General features: G+C 37.2%; 1 protein-coding gene across 1 annotated transcript; it reads left to right on the top strand.

Moving 5' to 3' along the window:
• Positions 1-1,838: 1,838 nt before the first annotated feature.
• Positions 1,839-17,875, top strand: LOC122087356 (asparagine--tRNA ligase, chloroplastic/mitochondrial). The gene is made up of 15 exons (XM_042656452.1): positions 1,839-2,422; positions 2,595-2,663; positions 3,876-3,986; positions 5,242-5,346; positions 9,596-9,733; positions 9,897-9,977; positions 11,849-11,926; positions 12,035-12,103; positions 12,229-12,303; positions 12,517-12,600; positions 12,790-12,876; positions 15,021-15,116; positions 15,214-15,288; positions 15,629-15,755; positions 17,558-17,875. Exons 1-15 carry the CDS (start codon positions 1,964-1,966, stop codon positions 17,671-17,673), a joined length of 1,770 nt encoding a protein of 589 aa, XP_042512386.1. The 5' UTR covers positions 1,839-1,963; the 3' UTR covers positions 17,674-17,875.
• Positions 17,876-17,881: the final 6 nt, after the last annotated feature.

The following is a 17,881-nucleotide window of genomic DNA, read 5'->3' as shown; positions in this document are numbered from 1 at the left end:
CTGAAAAAGGATTTTGACTTCGTCGTTAACAGGTGGAAGTGTAATGATGACTCAAGACTCCTTTCACGATGTCACTACACCTGTGGTGAAGAAATTCTTCCTTCAATACTTGTTTTTCGGTAACGACTCTTGTTCTATACAAGTGAAGAAAAACCCGACTAAAGAATGTTACATGGGAAAGGAGTGCCCTATGTGGGATGTGCGATGTGGAGGGTCTAGAGGGTTGGAGAGGATCCAGCCGCAGTTAATGACATTGGGCTTCAATTTGATTTGTTTTCTTCCATTTCATTTTCCGTATTCCAAGGACTATGAATAATATTGCAGATCCTTGGCAAATAAGGCCAATCTATCATGTGTCTAACAAATTGATCACATTCCATTCCTTTCCTTATCAGACTTAGTGTGAGGTTAATGACTGTATACATGTTTTCCATCATCTATATATATATATATATATATAAATTAAAGAGAAACTCAGGACATTAGAATATACCGTGAAACTTAACTTGTGACTTATCTAAGGTGGCAATCAGAAAATGATATGTGAATTGGACAATGAAGGAAATGACATGTGAATAACATCTCTCCAAAGGAAGAAATCTAAGAAAAATATTGATGTGCATTGAATAACCATACATACCATTATGTACACTTGGATTCTAGTATTACAATGGGGCCTATTATTTGACTGGACTCCTAGTAGTTCATAGCACTTCATGCGCCTTTGATATGTATTGACAATTTCCAACAATTTGTAACGTATGCTCATGCTCTTTTTCGTTCCTCTCCCTCACTTATGCTGTTTCCCTCTATCACTTGAGGAATTAAAGGATATGAATAAATAGTCAAGAATTTGTATTTGATTTGTTTGGTATTCAAGGAATTCATATTGAAAGTATTGGTATCCAAAAACTATCTGTATCCATTCAGAAACTATATTATTCGATTGGAGCCCTAACTTCCATTGAAAATTCACATAATTAAGTGGAGACACCTGTACAAGTGCTAAGAGCCTTCAGAGGTGTAGTGCTTGTGACATTGCAAATGTAATAACCTGATTTTGATTTTTGATAAATACCCTTGGGATTGTTGTTGATGGGTTGAATAGTGGTGGCATTGGCCAAAGTTGAAGCTGTCACCACAACCAAAATTGAGAGAGAGAGAGAGAGAGAGAGAGAGAGAGAGAGAGAGAGAGAGAGAGAGCCTTAGCCTCAATACTATCAACTATAGAAGAACAACAACAAGAAGATAGGGGGAGAGGGAGATTTAGATTATGCCATTTAGAGTTCAATCAAAGGATTTAAGAAGGATGACTGAATTTGCTTCTCTTTAGTTCTTTGGTTAGGGTTCCGTCAAGAGCTTTCTTTAGACTTGTTCCCAAAATGAAGAAAGATCTCCCATTAGTGAAAGAGATCATAGTTCTTCAATTCAAGGGCATCATGGCAATGTTGAGCTATTTCCTTATATTATACCAACGACGAAAATCCTTTTTACCCTTACACATAATACTATGATAAGAAAAACTTTTGGAATAAAACAAGTGACAATTAAAAGAATGTCACTCACTCCTTACTTCTTTTTTTTTTTTTTAAATAAATTGCAACCAAAATAAAATTTTAGCTAAAGGAAAGATTAAGTAGATAATTGCTTATTAAAAGAGAGGAATGCTAACACCAACAATGTTGTTGGTTAGGGTTAAAATTTTGGGAATTTTTTTCTCTCATCCCAAACGTGACTTTAGAAAAATGTTTGAGGCTTTTGCCACGTGGAATGGAAAGAGCGATTCGTAAAATCGTTGCCCTATCCTAGGTAGTAGGTATTCCTCGTTTTCTGACTCTTTTCCATTGACGATTTAAAGGAGCACGAAACTGCCACGGATGATAGTAAGCAGAAAAAGCAAGTAGAGCAGTTGCCATAAAGCGAGGCATCGGTCGAGGCTGGTTGGGAAGGAAACCAGAGGTTGATGGCAGCTGCTCTAATTCCGGCTTCTTATCTACCCCGCTCAACCTCTCGCTTTCTCTTCTTCAGCAGCAGCAGATTTCATAGAAATGGCCTCATAATCCTAAAACCCTTATCCACTTCTTCCCATCCTCTGCTGCCATGTCTCCATTGTTACACTCGCTGGAGTGGTTTTCAACGTGTAAGAACGGACGCCCATTTATCCGGTCGAAGGTTGTTTTCAAGTGTAGTCTCTGGAGCTCTATCTTCAGGTGAAGCTGCTGCGGAGAAGACGAAGACGCAGTTGATCGAAAAGCAGACGAACGTTGGAACTGCCGGGAAGGTCGAGGAGTTCCGGAAACGGTTGAGAATCGTTGATATAAAGGGAGGCCCCGATGAAGGATTGGATCGTTTGGGTCAGACGCTTGTTGTCAAGGGTTGGGTTCGAACGCTTCGCGCACAGCGCAGCATTACGTTTATTGAGGTTGTAGAATTGCAGTCCTGTTGAGCTTGTTTTGAATCTTATTCAATTGTTAAGATATTTTTTTTGTAATTTTGACCTCTGAGTGTCAAGATTTTAAATTTATCCATAAAATTTCTTTGGTACTAATACCGTTGTGTTTCGAAGTTAACGGATGTCTATTTTGAATATTTAGGTTAACGACGGTTCATGCCTGTCCAACATGCAATGTGTAGTAAACTCAGACGCTGAAGGTTATGATCAGGTATTGCCGAGTTACATTTGTTTTTTTTTTAAGTAATTTGAGTGTTTCAGATGTGCTTAAAACTTGCAACTTTCAGACAGAGCATTCTGTTTACTATATTGATAATAGCATTTTGTCGTCCAGATAAAATTAACAAGAATATGACTTGAATGCTTTTGGTGCATAGGCTACTTTTTCTGAGGATTAGATTTGGTCTTTGTTGTGTAGGAAGACTGGATCATACAGAATTAGTTGAACCCACATAAAGTTGCATTTTCCCACTAATGGACCTTATTAGGATGGGCTGGGAATTTTAACATGTAAAATTTTTTCCTAGGTTGAACTAAAGCTACTTAAGAATCTGTGATAGTAATTGGTAACTGCATCAAGTCATAGATGACCTAATAATGACTATTCCATCCATGAGTCCTCATGGCTATAGCAACAGCAAAGTCTGCATCAATGCTTTAGCTTTCCTGTTGAGTGTAATCATGGCACAGTCTTGTTGAGTTGGAAGGAGTTCTGGGGAAGCAAATTGAAGAGATTTGTTTTACATGTTATTTCTATATATTGTGCTCTGTTTTTGTAATGTTGTCTTATTGCTTTGCCCATCCCTTGTCTAGAATTTGGTTTTAAGCCATTTCCATACAAAGGACTTTCTTTGAGATAAAGGGCAGACTTTGGTGAAACGGTAAGGTTGCTCCATTGCGACCTAGTGGTCGTAGGTTCGAGTCGGGAATCAGTCTCTCCACCACAAAGTGGGGGTAAGGCTGCAGATATTATGATCCTCCACAGACCCCACAGTGTTGGGAGCCTCGTGCACTGGATAGGACTTGTTTGACAATTCCTTTTGTTAAGTGGCTATGTGTCATGCAGCAGACCTTGACTTGTTTTTTGATTGAAAACATTTGGCAAAAATTTCATTAAATTGAAAATCCAAAATGTAAACGAATGGCACTGTTTATAAGCTTCCAAAATGTCCATAGAAAATTTAAGTAATGGAAGAACTTTGCAGGTGAAAAAGTTCCACTATGAATCCATCGCTGATAATTTATTAAAAGGGGGTGGGGGGAGAGTCTACCCTGGATAGCCACAAGATCTGCTATGGATTTACCTTGTATACAGCTATTGGTTCTAAAATAAATAGGAGTTTGTATCATTGATTTATTTGAAATTTTTGTGATCACAGATGTCAGGATTTCTAATAGTTTCCAATGCTTGAGTTTTTATTAGGTGGAATCTGGCTCTATCACAACTGGTGCCTCTGTATGCATGGAGGGTACTGTAGTAAGCAGCCAAGGATCTGAGCAGAAAGTGGAATTCAGGGTCACAAAAGTCAGGATGGTGAGGAAACGTACCATGGTCTTGGCATGGAAATTATGTGAATGACTTTTGGATTCTTCTTTATATGCCCTCTTCCAGTTCTTTTAGCTGTGTAACATTTTGAGATGCTGGTATAACCTTGGACAGGAATGAGGATTTATGTTGCAAATTCCGGACTGTTAACTATTAAAAATATGGCGTGTTTTGGCAGAAATTAAGAGGGTCTTATAGTTACTTAAAAAGAAGAGGGGAGGGGAGGGAGGGAAGGGGAGGGGAGGGGAGGAGGAGGGGGGTGGAAAAACGCATTGTTTGAAACAGGTCATGGTTGCTTGTAGAGGCTTACCATGTTCTATAATGTTCATGTTTGGGCTTTAAAAGAACAACTTTTTATAAGCAGTAATTATGGGAGGTAAATTGTTGGTTCTGTCTTGTTGTTGTCATGAAAACTTCTATGAGCCCATTAGGTTGTATATCTGTACACTCTAATTCTTATGTACCTTGAAAATTTTCTATTATTGGTGGAGAGGATAAAAGAGTGTGGAAGTGCCGAAATGGAACACTTAGGCTTTTTTTTTTTCAAAGAAGTAGCATTTTATTGATTTGATGCCCAACTCAAGCCAGTTAATTTTGGGTCCAAGAAGCTCCTACAAAGGTTCAGTTCTTTTCTAAAAATAGCAACTTTGAACAGAAATTTAAATACTGATCTCTTGATCACGAGGAATCACTGCCTCTTGAAACGTGCGTTGTTTGCTTGGCCACTTAATGGGTTTCCCTTCTACTTCTCCATTGCCATTTTTCCTAAGCTATCATTACTGGACACTTCAAATGATGAATCATACTCATGTCCAACACTTCATTAAGTCAATGAGAATGAAAAAAAGAAAAAAGAAAAAAGAAAAAAAAAAAAGGGCACCTAAGTTGTCCCCTTTTCCGTGTTCAGGTAACATAGTTATATGGATAGGTATTTTCGGTGGAGGCTCTTCCTTTATTTAATTCTTAAGTTACTCGAGAAAAAGGGGAAAATACTGAAGCAGAAAAATCACGTCTGTTAGCTTTTATTAAAATGTCTGCTTTGTTTCTTATCAATCCCCACCCCCCCCCCCCCCCAAAAAAAAAACCTGTTAAGTAATGTATGCTTTGTTTGTTTATCTATTTAATTTTTCTTCTGTAGTTTACTATCTTTTATTCTTTGACATCCAACATGTTTATTGTGTAGATGTTTCTTCATGCTGTAATTTATTGACGGAAAAACTTTGCTGCATTTGTCCTTTTTTAGATTGGGAAAAGTGACCCTTCCTTTCCTATTCAAAAGAAAAGGGTAAGCAGAGAATTTTTGAGAACCAAGGCACATCTTCGTCCTCGAACGAACACATTTGGTGCGGTATGCTTTCTGCTTTTTGTTGAATAAAACGATCTCCTAGTTTCTTTTAATTTCTGGTTTCTTGAAATTTTGGTTGGAACTTGGAAGATTCTGCCTTTTGCCGGAAGTTTCTTCAAAGAGAGATTTTAGAGTTCTTGCTCATCTTTTGTATTATGTATTCCTTCTTTTTTACTTCATTGGCATCATTGATTGGCTGCCCCATGATTTGAATCTTAAGAAGCATGTGAATAATTAAGGACATCATTTGGACTTTGACATCCAAATGCCTCAATTGAACATGGCCATGCCACCTTGTCGACTTTCTTACAGCTTATCATGATTGGAACTACTCCCAAATAAGAATCAGTTCCATATTTTATAAATATATTCTGCTGCTCATGATAGAACAATTAATCTATTGTGTTTGCCTTCTCCTCTCTCTCGGTTTTCCATCTTCTTCTCTTCTTCTTGTCTCCATTGCTGGTTTTCCAACCTTTGATAATATTTCATGGTATCAGAGCTCCAATAATCAGCCCTCTGTCCCTTCATTCAATTCTGGTTTTTAAAGCCTACTAAGAGTTCTTTGTTCTTGGGTTGCAGCAACCTATGCTGCATAATATCTATCTAAGGCCCTAGTTTATCGACTATGGTCTTTACTTCCTATTTCTTGCTTCCATGGAGTGGTCAATCTACTGGAATCAAATTCTGTGCATATACAAGCTGGGTGGCAAGTTCTGGGAATTTTTTTTTTTTTTTGAGGACTATCAAGATCTTAAATTACTTCATTTCAGGCCAAAAGATTCTTCTCAACTCTTAGGGGTTTGCTAACCCTACTTGGAGCCGCAAGGATTAAAGTATCGGTATCGGTCGTCGTATCGGTCGGCCAAAATTAAGATACGTATCGGAGTGTATCGTATCGTATCGGAGATACGCTAAAGATACACACATAAATGGATAGGAAACATTTTTTTAAACACTTTTGCATAAAGAATTTGTAAAAAAAGGCTATTGATAACATGTATTATGCATAAACACTAAATTGAGGGTATCGCACTAAGAATTCAAGGTTTGTAGTTGTCCCATAAATGTAAAATCCTTGTTTCCAACTTTGATTTCTACTTTAGTTTGAGAGAAATATGGCTAGCAACAACTTTGGAACAAAAACCCCTCAAAAAATTGTGTTTTCTGAAAAATTACCCATCTTGGCCATTATATGACCGTAGCGCACTGTATCAGTACATACTGATACGTACCGATCGATACATACAATACATACCGATACATACTGAAACGTACATTTCACCTCGATTTTATATTTTCCATAGAGTCGTATCGGTGCATACGTATCGTATCGATGTGTATCGGTGGTGTATAGATGCATATCGGTATGTATCGTAGGATATTTATTGATACGAAAGGATTTTAAAAATTTCATGTATCGTATCGGTGTGTATCGTATTGGTTAGCTAAATTTAAGATACGTATCGGAGGGTATCGTATCGGTATCGGAGATACTTTAAATCATGCTTGGAGGTACACTCGACCTTGTTTTCATGGTGATTAGAGTTGCTTGGAAGTTAAAGTATCCCCAATTTGAACCTCCTACTGTTTCCAAAGAGCCTTCTGATGTTAAAGCTTGTGAGGAATGATGCGTGTGAATGACACCCTTTTTATATGGTTGTGGAACAGTAGAAATCCTTCTATTGCAGCAAATGTCATATTCCACACCACTGCAAAAGGAGTTTGGAATGACTTGAAGCAAACCTTCTCCCAAGAGAAGAATATTTTCCCTATTTATGATTTATATAATAAAAATTTTAACTTCACGCAAGGTGACATGTCTTTGAATGAGTACCTCGGCGTCTTTAAGGGTCTGATGGAGGAGCTCAATATTCATCAGCCTCTTATCCTAATCTGAAACTTAGGTTGCTTGGTGACAAAGAGTTTGTGCTTAAATATCAGTACATAAGAATGGCTGGGAAATTTATCTGACTATTGCTTGTCCCGATATTTCCTTTACTGTTAGAGTTATTAGTCAATTTATGGAGAATCCTAAACATTCTCACTGGGATGCTACTTGTCTCTTCTGAGACATCTTAAAGGTGCTCTTAGTAAAGGTCTTGTTTATCGTTGTCATGATCATATTGATATTGTGGATAACTCCGATGCTGATTGGGCTACTGCCAGTGATTTTAGATCAACTACTGGATATTGTACATTTGCTGGTGATAATCTTGTATCTTGGAGGAATAAGAAGCAGACTGTTGTTGCTTGGTCGAGTGCAGAGGCTGAATATAGAGCTATGTCATATATTGCAGCGGAGTTGATGTGGTTGAAGTCTCTCGTACATGAATTGAGGTTCTCAATTACTAAACCTATGAAGATGTATTGTGATACCCAAGCTGTGATTTATATTGCCAGTAATCTGGTTTTTCCCAAGAGAACTAAGCATATTGAGGTCGATTCATTCTGAGAGATACAGTTATGCAAAAGCTGATTTGACTCTGTTTGTCAACTCCGGCAATCAATCAACTTGGTGATATGTTCCCAAAGGCACTCTTCCGACCTGTGTTTCTTAGTGGTAGTTCCAAGCTGGTTATGGGATATATATATATATACTCCAGCTTGAGGGGGAGTTAAAGTATATCTTGGTTTGCCATGGACCTCTGTACAATGGAGTCATCGCTTCGTTAGCTTACTTAGTTTTTGTTTCCCTTTTGTATTGTAATCAGACCTATTAAGCCAGGCAGTGTTTTATTTCCTTTTTACTCATTGCTTTATTGTAATTGGTCCTTGACTATTATTAGACTGCCTACTAAGAGTCGCTTCCTTATTTTTATAAATATATTCTGCTGCTCATGATAAAACAATTAATCTATCTTGTTCAGCCTTTTCCTCCCTCTGTCTTCTCCATCTTCTTCTCTTCTTTTGTCTCCGTCGCTGGTTATCCAAGCTCTGATATTATTTCAGTGACATTCTTGGCCGACAGGATAGTTATGAATGAAATTGAATCATAGTTGTCATGGCGCCTAGGCGAACCAAGGCTGTTAAGGGGGGGCAAAAATTAAGGCGACACCAGAAAGGCCGTGGGAGATATGCTCTTTTAAGGATGTACTATGCGCATTACTTTCCTTTTTTTTGGATAACATTATCAAGTGTAGTGTGTGTAAAGTAGAAAAAAAATTATTCGAATTAAAGGGCACTTGTGTTTTGAAAAATTTTGCTTGCTTTCTGACTAGTTTGTATATTTGGCATTGTTTAGAACTTTAACTTTTGAAAGTCATTTTTCTGTATTTAACCTAATAGACCAGTGCTTCAATGAGGACTTAGGTTTTCTCATAAATTTGGTGTATCTCTGCCTATATTCATTTATTGCCCAGTTCTGTAAATGTTTTCATGATGCTCTGTTTTTCAAGTTCTATTACTACTGTATTGTTTTGACCAATTCGACAAAGAGTCAAAGATAGTTAGATGTCATTGCTTGACATACAATTTCAGAACTTCCTTTATTTCAGAACTTACTTTTGCATGACTGCATGAGTATTGGGTGAAATGTTAAATTAAGTCCTGATTAATGCATTAAAAAATGAGACTGTACAGTACACCCATTTTTTCCCCTCCTGTTTTTCTGGTTCTTATTATGCTACTTTTTGTTCTTATATATTAAAGCCTGAACCAATTTCCCATTACATAATTTCTTCCCTACTTCAAATGGATGATGGAATTTATTAGAAGAATGGAAGGAGAACATAGCGAAGAGCTAGAAATCTATTGAAAAACAGCTAGAACCAAGGATAGAAACCAGATAGTACAGGAAAAGTGAAAACTGCAAAATGAATAAGACAAAACAAGGGCTCAGTCTCAGTCACAATGATAAGACCTCATAAAGGTAGAAGGCAGATTGAATATTACAGGTAGGTTAATACGGATACAGACAGGTGAAGGAAATGGTAAATCATCCCTGTTTATTCTCCACTGGAGATGTTGTATTTAAAATCTTTTGTTCCTCTTGGTTTCCCTAATGGTTAATGATAATTGCTATCCTTAGATGTATAAGTTTGTCATGCCTGTGTGATCTGTTGTGTGTTGATGTATCACAGCGTGTCTTTATGTCCGAGTATCATATTATCTTTCCCTTTGGTCTTCAGTGACAAACCATGCTATATGGTTAACATTATTTTGTTTTCTCATGAGTGATGGTAAGGTTCTTATACTGTTTCCTTTTTGAGGAAATAATGTGGTCCATTTGTATCATGCAAGCTGGTTTTAGGTCGCGAGAGTGAGGAACGCTTTGGCCTACGCTACTCACAAGTTTTTCCAAGAGAATGGATTTGTCTGGCTTTCAAGCCCAATAATTACTGCTGCAGATTGTGAAGGAGCTGGTGAACAATTCTGTGTGACTACTTTGGTATGTATGCTTTGAGAACTAAAAAGAGTATAAAATGGTCTGTAGCTCTTTTAGGGATTAGTTGTAAATTACATTTTGTTTCTGATCAATTGATTTTTCTACTGATTCTCTTCTTAGAATTTCTATGAGTAATTGTCACTATAATTTGTGAATTGAACCTTAGATTCCAAACTCCCAAGAAGGAACTGATTCACCAGTTGACTCCATTCCCAAGACAGAAGGTGGTCAAATTGACTGGTCAAAGGTGAGTCGACATTCCACCACTAGTAATTTTTGTCGGGACTGTATTTTCTCCTCCTCACCCTATCATTACTGCAAATTTGATGATATTTTTTTATTGACACTGATAAGAGAAAAGATTAAGTTTATGGAGTTGACATTATGGTTTTGAATAAAATGCTTCAAGCACTTCTGGTTTTCAAGTGGCTGAATTGCTTGATATTGAAAATCAAAATGTTATGTTACATGGAAATTTAACTTACAGCTAAATCTCGTTGAGATCACTCTCAAATCCTTCCACACCTCCCAACAAAGAAAAATAGGGTGGAGATTTTCTTAACTTCATAGGAATCTGCAGGAGTTGTATCCAACATTAGTTAAGTTCCCGAATATGTGCTATTTGCATTGTGGTTCCCATTGTAAATAGTCATGGGTAGTAAACCTATAATATGGTGCATAAAGTTCCCTTAAAGATTCTTTTTGTATCACAGCGCTACTAATTACAATTGCCTTCTACAATTGATTATCTGATATATGAGGCAATGCGTCCTTCGAAATGCTCTCTAGATGTGCTTGGGTGATGCAGAATCAATCCAACATCTTTTACTCTGCTGACACCTTTGCTTTTGAAGTTTGGTCTGAATCATGGTATTGGTGGGTGATTTCGGGGTGATGCTGAAAGAATTGGTGGGTGGTTTATGGATGATGCTGAAAGAATTGGTGGATGAGGGTGGACGTTGGTGCAATGGTAAGGTTGCTCCATTGTGACAAAGTGGTCACAGGGTTCAAGTTGGAAACAGCCTCTCCGTAGAGCGGCGGTAAGGCTATGTACATTATGACCCTCCCTAGACCCCACATTGGTGGGAGCCATGTGCACTGGGTATGGCCTTTATTTTTTTTTCCTGAAAGAATTGGTGTATCTTATGGGGCTGGAAATTATTTCATGTCACTCCATAAGTAGAAGGTTCTGGTCTTTGCTTCTTGCACAAATGCTTGGTGTTTGTCAGTTAGAAAAAATAATGGGCCTTCAAGGATGTGCTGAACTAACCTGTTGGGTAGCACACAAAGCTAAGGGGATGGTGTACTTCTTGTGCATCTTTTGATAAAGAATTTAATGCTTAGCACAATACATACCACACCCCCAGCTTGTAAAGTGGTTTTTACTTTTTGGGACATTGTTTAATATAGTGGGACCTTGTTTAAGATGGTGAGGGCTTGCTCTCTTTTTCATAAATTTCTTATAGTATAATTTAGGTCAAACATGCTTTCTGTCAACCTTTTTTTTTTTTCCTTTTCTTTCACTATTTTTCAAGATTCTGTTAACTTACTGAGTAGGAATTTGTTACAAGAGAAGGTGATTATATATAGTTTGTAATAGTAATACCTAAAAATTATAAAACAGAAAAATATATCGTATATGTAATAACATGAGGTACATACTTCATTTATTTTTATAACATATTATATTAGAACATCTTTAATTTTTTACTGTTAATAGGTATTAGAGGCTATTGATTATGCACTATACAACAGGTCGCTTCGTTCAACAATAATCTATCATTAGAGAAAAACTACTGAGTATTCATTTGTAGACTGACTAGACATATGCAAGCAGGATATCTGTTTAATAAAAATTATCATCATTGCTTGAAGCATGAAACAACTTCCCAGAATTCATGACTTTTACAAGCTTTCAACTTAAAAGGACAAAACAAGAATTTCCAATCCATAGAAAATGATATTACCATCTGAATTTCCACCCCAATGATTATCTTCCTCGCACCATTGTCTTTCATCTTTTATGTTTTTGTCTTATTTGTCTTCTCTGTTACTACATCTTCTGAAAGACTGTATTGAGATGTGCTATAATCCAATTCTGTCTTTTTCTTGTCACAGGACTTTTTTGGAAAACCAGCATTCCTGACAGTTTCTGGACAACTTAATGCTGAAACATATGCAACGGCTCTTTCTGATGTATAGCTTCCTTTTACATGTTTGCTTGCCTCTATTATATTATGGAAACATAACTTTTCTTCTCACCTTCTGATCATTGCATAACCAAATTATCATATTGTTTGCCAGGTATACACGTTCGGTCCCACATTTCGAGCAGAGAACTCTAACACTTCCAGGCATTTAGCTGAATTCTGGGTATCCGCTCTTTTTTTTTTCTCTTTTAGTCTGATTTTGGCACTCTCTCTCTCTCTCTCTAAACACATACACAAAATATATTTCATAGTGTAGTGGAGCAACTTACTAGTCTTTTCTTATTCAAGATGATTGAACCAGAACTTGCTTTTGCTGATCTGAATGATGACATGGCTTGTGCAACTGCCTATCTCCAGTATGTAGTAGGTTACTTTTTCACATCTGCTGTCAATCCATTTTCTATGCTGAGAATTCTGATGTTTCTCTTTCATTTCCGGTCTACCCTTTCAATGGGCCACAGGATTAGTATTTAGTGAGTGGAAATGGGTTTTTGAGCAAAGGTCTGTATTTAGAGTCCATTTCTGTTCCTGGATCTCATTTCTGAAACATAGAGGAATACCTTCTCCGCATGGCAGGTGAAATATGTTCTTGAAAACTGCAAGGAAGACATGGATTTCTTCAATACTTGGATAGAGGAAGGAATCATTGACAGATTGAGAGTATGAGCCCTTAATGCTACTTATCTTCTTCAAGATTGTGTTGTATTATGGAATCTTATCAAAATGATAGCCTGGTTATTGACTTATTATTCTGCATGAAATTTTCCTAATTCCTACAGATTCTATGGGACTATAATCTGTCTACATGATTGTTCTTATGTATGGGTCACCATCTTTTCCTTTGGACAGTATGTTGCTGAGAAGGACTTTGTGCAATTGACGTACACTGATGCCATTGAACTTCTTGTCAGAGCAAAGAAGAAATTTGAATTTCCGGTACCGCTTCCTTCTATATGCAAATCTTGGTAACAATCATGATTGGTAGATTCAATCTACAGGTAGCATTCGAATGTGATAAGTCCTCATCAACATTTTTAATTGGCCACCCAAAGTGAATTTTATTGTATTGAAATTAGGTCTTTCCAATTTATTTTTCTGGCCTGAATTTGGTCTTCTATCCATTATTTCTACACATTGAGTTTTTTAAATTTAAGTTCTAGTATTGTCCAAATATGGGAAATCGCCGCTTCACTGTCCAACGTAGATTTTCTTATCTTAAATGGCCCACCTAATTCAATCCCATGACAAAACGATGTGGCAATTCCAACTGCTGGATAGACAGTGGACAGTCTGGATAGGCCACCTATCGAATTTCAGACTCAAATACAGCCATATATTCGCCCATGTATTGGCATGCATCCCCATGTTAGTCCATGCACATCTATGGTATGGTTCAAAAACTTGCCGAAGTTTCGCTAATTTTGAAATGTTCGAGATGAAACAGGAGGTGAAACCTGTAATTCGCACAGTTTCGCTCATTTTGGTCCAAAAAATGCACGGTTTCATTGAAATTTTGGTCATTCGGGCATAAGCCCCCCTAAAAATGGCCAAGCAAAAAAAGTGGAAAAAATACACTGTTTCGCTACAAAGCCCCCAGCTTGAGCCCACATCTCTTATCGGCCCACGTCAAAGAAAACCCTTGAAATTTCGGTAGTTTTGGATTGACCTAAACGGCGAAAAGAAACGAGTTGTTGAACCTTGATCTATGGTATTCCAACCACTACTGTGCACTCTCCCCTAGGACTGGATTTTTGAACCTCTATTTGGAAATTGGAAAACTTCATTCATGGTGAAACTTGACATGCAGGCAGGGGACTAGATAGGCTTATCTAATTGGATTGACTAGATATACTTTGGCATATGCAGTATTTTCTTTTATGAAATAACAAAATTAACTGTTTTGCAATAAGTGATCAATAAACATATTCCCCATTCTCTAAGTTTGTGTACGTATTCCTATAATTGTGAACATATACCTGGTGTATTCTTGGCTGAGAAATACACTTGGTGTTGATATGGATTTAAATCCCATTGTTCAGATGGTGAATTTATCAGCAATCTCATCATCCATTGTCATTATGCTAAGGAAGTATGGCTCCATGAATTGGCCTTTCACAATATCTTGGGTATTCCCTGCTGGCATCCTTTATTTTATGCAAGGACAGTCTGTTCCTTCGGTACTAGGAGTATACTTTTATGGAGAAATATTATTCTTGAATGTGTTCATATCATTAGGTAATGTTGCTGCAACTGGATCTTTAGGTTTGGGAGCTCTACCAAGTCAATTGATTGATTTGATTCTGTTATGGTTAGAAACAGGCTGCTACTGAGGTTTCGTTTTGGGATTTGCCTATTGAGTCTATGACTAGATATTGAAGGGAGATGGTTGTTCTTTTCTTTATATTCCTCTGATTTGCTGGCTCATGGATTCTCCCTCATGGACACTATCGAATTGAGCTTTGCTGGTTGTTCCTTTGGTGGCCCAGTCCTTCTAGCATTGGAGGATCATTTTGGAACGGTGAGGGCCTGATTGGGTATTCCCAGGGTTGATTGGTGAAGTTGATTCTGTTTGGCGGATATATATTAAAATCCTACAGAAATTATAACTCTTCTGTCATAGGGTTTTGTGAACTACTACTAAGGTGGTATTTCTTGATGTTTTAAACTTTTTCCGAATTTTGATGATCTGATTATTCAATTGGGTATTACAAACAAATCTGAAGAGTATTACATTAAAGCATAAAATGTTGAATGAGATGAGAGATTTAAATTGTCACTGAAGAACATGAGATCAAGTAGTGTTGATATGATTATCTTGTGAAATTCAATCATGAACACATCTTTGTTGTATTGTGACTGCTGTTTGTAGTAGTTTTGTGTTTTTTGCTTGGACTTAACTTAAGAAAAGGAATATTGTACTGTGACAGCTTTGACCATGGCTTGCTGTGAAAAAACATTAGTAAATTTCATTTGAAAGTTGATACAAATGTGTACTCATCATTTATTACACCTAAGCTTTATGGTCTGTTTCTTAACAAGAAGGCAAATTTATTTTCTGTTGGTGCCTGATCATTTGATAGGTGAAGTGGGGTTTTGATTTGCAAAGTGAACATGAAAGATACATCACTGAAGAGGTTTTTGCTGGATGCCCTGTAATAATAACAGACTATCCGAAGGCATGTCTTTGCTTTGGCTTTAGCTTATGTGCAGAAGTGGATATATTGGAAATATGATAAAAACTAGTGGCTAATGTTACCAAATTAATACTTTCAGGAGATAAAAGCATTCTATATGCGGCAAAATAACGATGGGAAGACGGTTGCAGCCATGGATCTGTTGGTTCCTCGGGTAACCTTAGAATGTTTTATTTATTTGTTTTACAGCCATCTACCATTATAATTCTGACTGGTATTTATGGTTAATAGATATTGAGTAATTGAAATATTAAGAATGTGTTCTGAATAATGGGATCTTGTGTTCTGTCACACACTACTGCTTAGGTTTACCACTAAAAGTAAATAAATATAATAGTTTTTATTACTCGAAAGAATTCTATTAAATGGAATTATTAATATTATAATATTATCTGCATAGGATAGGGCAAGCATTGTCACAAGAGCACCTGCACATTTACCTAGCTATATTAGGTGTGTTCTCTTTCTTGTTCAACAGTCTCTTCCTTTATCAGGTTGGTGAGCTTATTGGTGGAAGCCAGAGGGAAGAGCGCCTTGAATATTTGGAAGCTCGTTTAGATGAATTAAAGCTCAACAAGGAAAGCTTTTGGTGGTACCTTGATCTGCGACGTTTTGGTTCAGGTGAGGGGGTTTTTGCCTCATTAAAATTAGCAACTTCTCTATGTTGGTGAATGTTGAAGCTGGTTGTTCTATGTAAGTTGTTACATCATGTACTAGTATGCATGATTGTCCAGGCCTTGCCCAGGCCCCAAAGCCCTTTGGATGGTCAAGGCTTGCGCTCACGTAGATCTTTTTGTGAATCAGCCCTTGCCTCGGTCACCTTGGCCTGGTTTTTACCTAGGTAGGCTCCATTTTGGGTTTTACCATCATCTTATTTCAAACACATGCATGGTTGTATGCTCTTATGGTGCACCATTTGCAGTTTATTTTAAGGAGGTTTAAATTTGGGAAAACAGTAAAACTAAGGGGTTAAAATTGGAAAAGTTAATATTACTTATCCTGAAATCCTGGTAATTGGAAAAACTACTATTTGTTGATTGCTTATTGCTTGTTTTGATAAATGTTTATGATCATTGTTTGACTGGTGAATGCTTCATGTCTCTCTTTATTTTATAGTACTACGAAGTAGACTAAATATTAACATAACTTTGTTAGGATATTAGTGAACAGTGTACAAACAACTTGAAAGATCCTATACTGAACTTTTACCAGTGGTCCACAATGACCTATGCTGCACTTTTATTCTTCTTCTTTATGAAGATTACTACTTGCCTTCTTTGAGAAGGGCTTCTGATGTTGCCGTTGTTGCTATTGATATTTTGGATTGCGGTTAGTATTTCTGCTTATTTTGTTCCTTGCTGCGTAGATTTATTCGTCATGAAGATTTTTTTTACTATTGCTACTGATGATAGGTATACTTGAGTTGGTATCGCTACCATAATGAAGTTCTCTCTCTGCTCACTGGCTTCTATGACCACTATATATGTTCCATACTGGTTTTATTGTTAATATCAATTCTTGTTGTTTCAAGCTGAAGCCCTTTGATATATTTATACTCCAGCTTGATGGGGAGTCTTGAATATTGTACTGTGAGGGGGAGGAGTTAGTATTAAGTTGCGAGTGGGAGAAGTCTAAGTTGGTCATTTTTATTTACCTACTAAGAGTTGGTTGCTTGATTAATACAAGGTAGAGACTGTCCACAAGAAATCCATTCCTTTCATATCGCAGTCTCTCTTCTTCTCCATCTTCTTCATAGGTTCTGGTTTATTCTATTTGATTTTGTCACTTTTTCCATCAAGACCAAGCAGATAGCTTCAGTTGTTTAACTGTATTTACGATATACTATTTCCATCTCGTAACCTATCTCCTATTGCCCCCTCCCAAAGTTCCGTTGTGGGTGGTGCAACTTGAGTATCTTCTTTGCTGTAGATGGCACCATGATGCTTTCCCCTCCATTCTTTCAAAATATTCCTGCTTTTTTTTGGGGGGGGGTGTGGAGGGGTTGAATGTCGAGAGGCTGTTTTGACCGTTTGACCACTAGGTCACAGACTCACAATATTGGTACATTACCAGTGGACCAAGCGCGCTCCTCTGGGGACAAGAAAGTAATATCCTGTTGAAAAAATTATTGTGGAAATATTAAGAAAAAAATTGAACGGGTTGAATTTGGTTTCACGGGTTTTGATGGGTTGCGTTTGAGCTTGGTGTTCTACTGTTCTCAATCATTTGTTAAATTGGTTTGGTATGGGTTGGGTGGTGTTAAATGGTTCAGCTTGTGTGATGAAAAGGATTTAATGCCTTACTGTACAATTCTTATTTCTTCTCGCATAGCAGCTTTTTTCACTTTATTTTCTTACCACATGGGTTATGGATTTTTCCTGAAATATGATTAATCTTCTGTGGGTTTTGGGTCTTTTCTGCAGTTCCCCATGCGGGTTTTGGATTGGGTTTTGAAAGGCTTGTGCAGTTTGCAACTGGTCTAGAGAACATCAGGGATGCTATACCTTTTCCGAGGACTCCTGGTTCTGCAGAATTTTGAAGCCAAGCTTTCATCACACTTTTCATGTTTTAACCTATTCCAGAATGCCACCTTTCAAATTTTTGTAGGTTGGTATATTTTCTTGTCTATAACAAAACCTCTACATTTAGGATCCAAGTAGGGCTTCAAGTTGGTCCTCTCCAACCTGAAATTTTTTCTGTATCTTTGTCCCGTTCCCCCACCCACCCCCCCACCCCCCAAAAAAAAA

The sequence above is a fragment of the Macadamia integrifolia genome, chromosome 8 (genome assembly GCF_013358625.1).
Source record: "Macadamia integrifolia cultivar HAES 741 chromosome 8, SCU_Mint_v3, whole genome shotgun sequence".
Lineage (NCBI taxonomy): Eukaryota > Viridiplantae > Streptophyta > Magnoliopsida > Proteales > Proteaceae > Macadamia > Macadamia integrifolia.
Note: the sequence above shows the minus strand (reverse complement) of the source record. Positions and strands in the feature narration are given on the sequence as shown.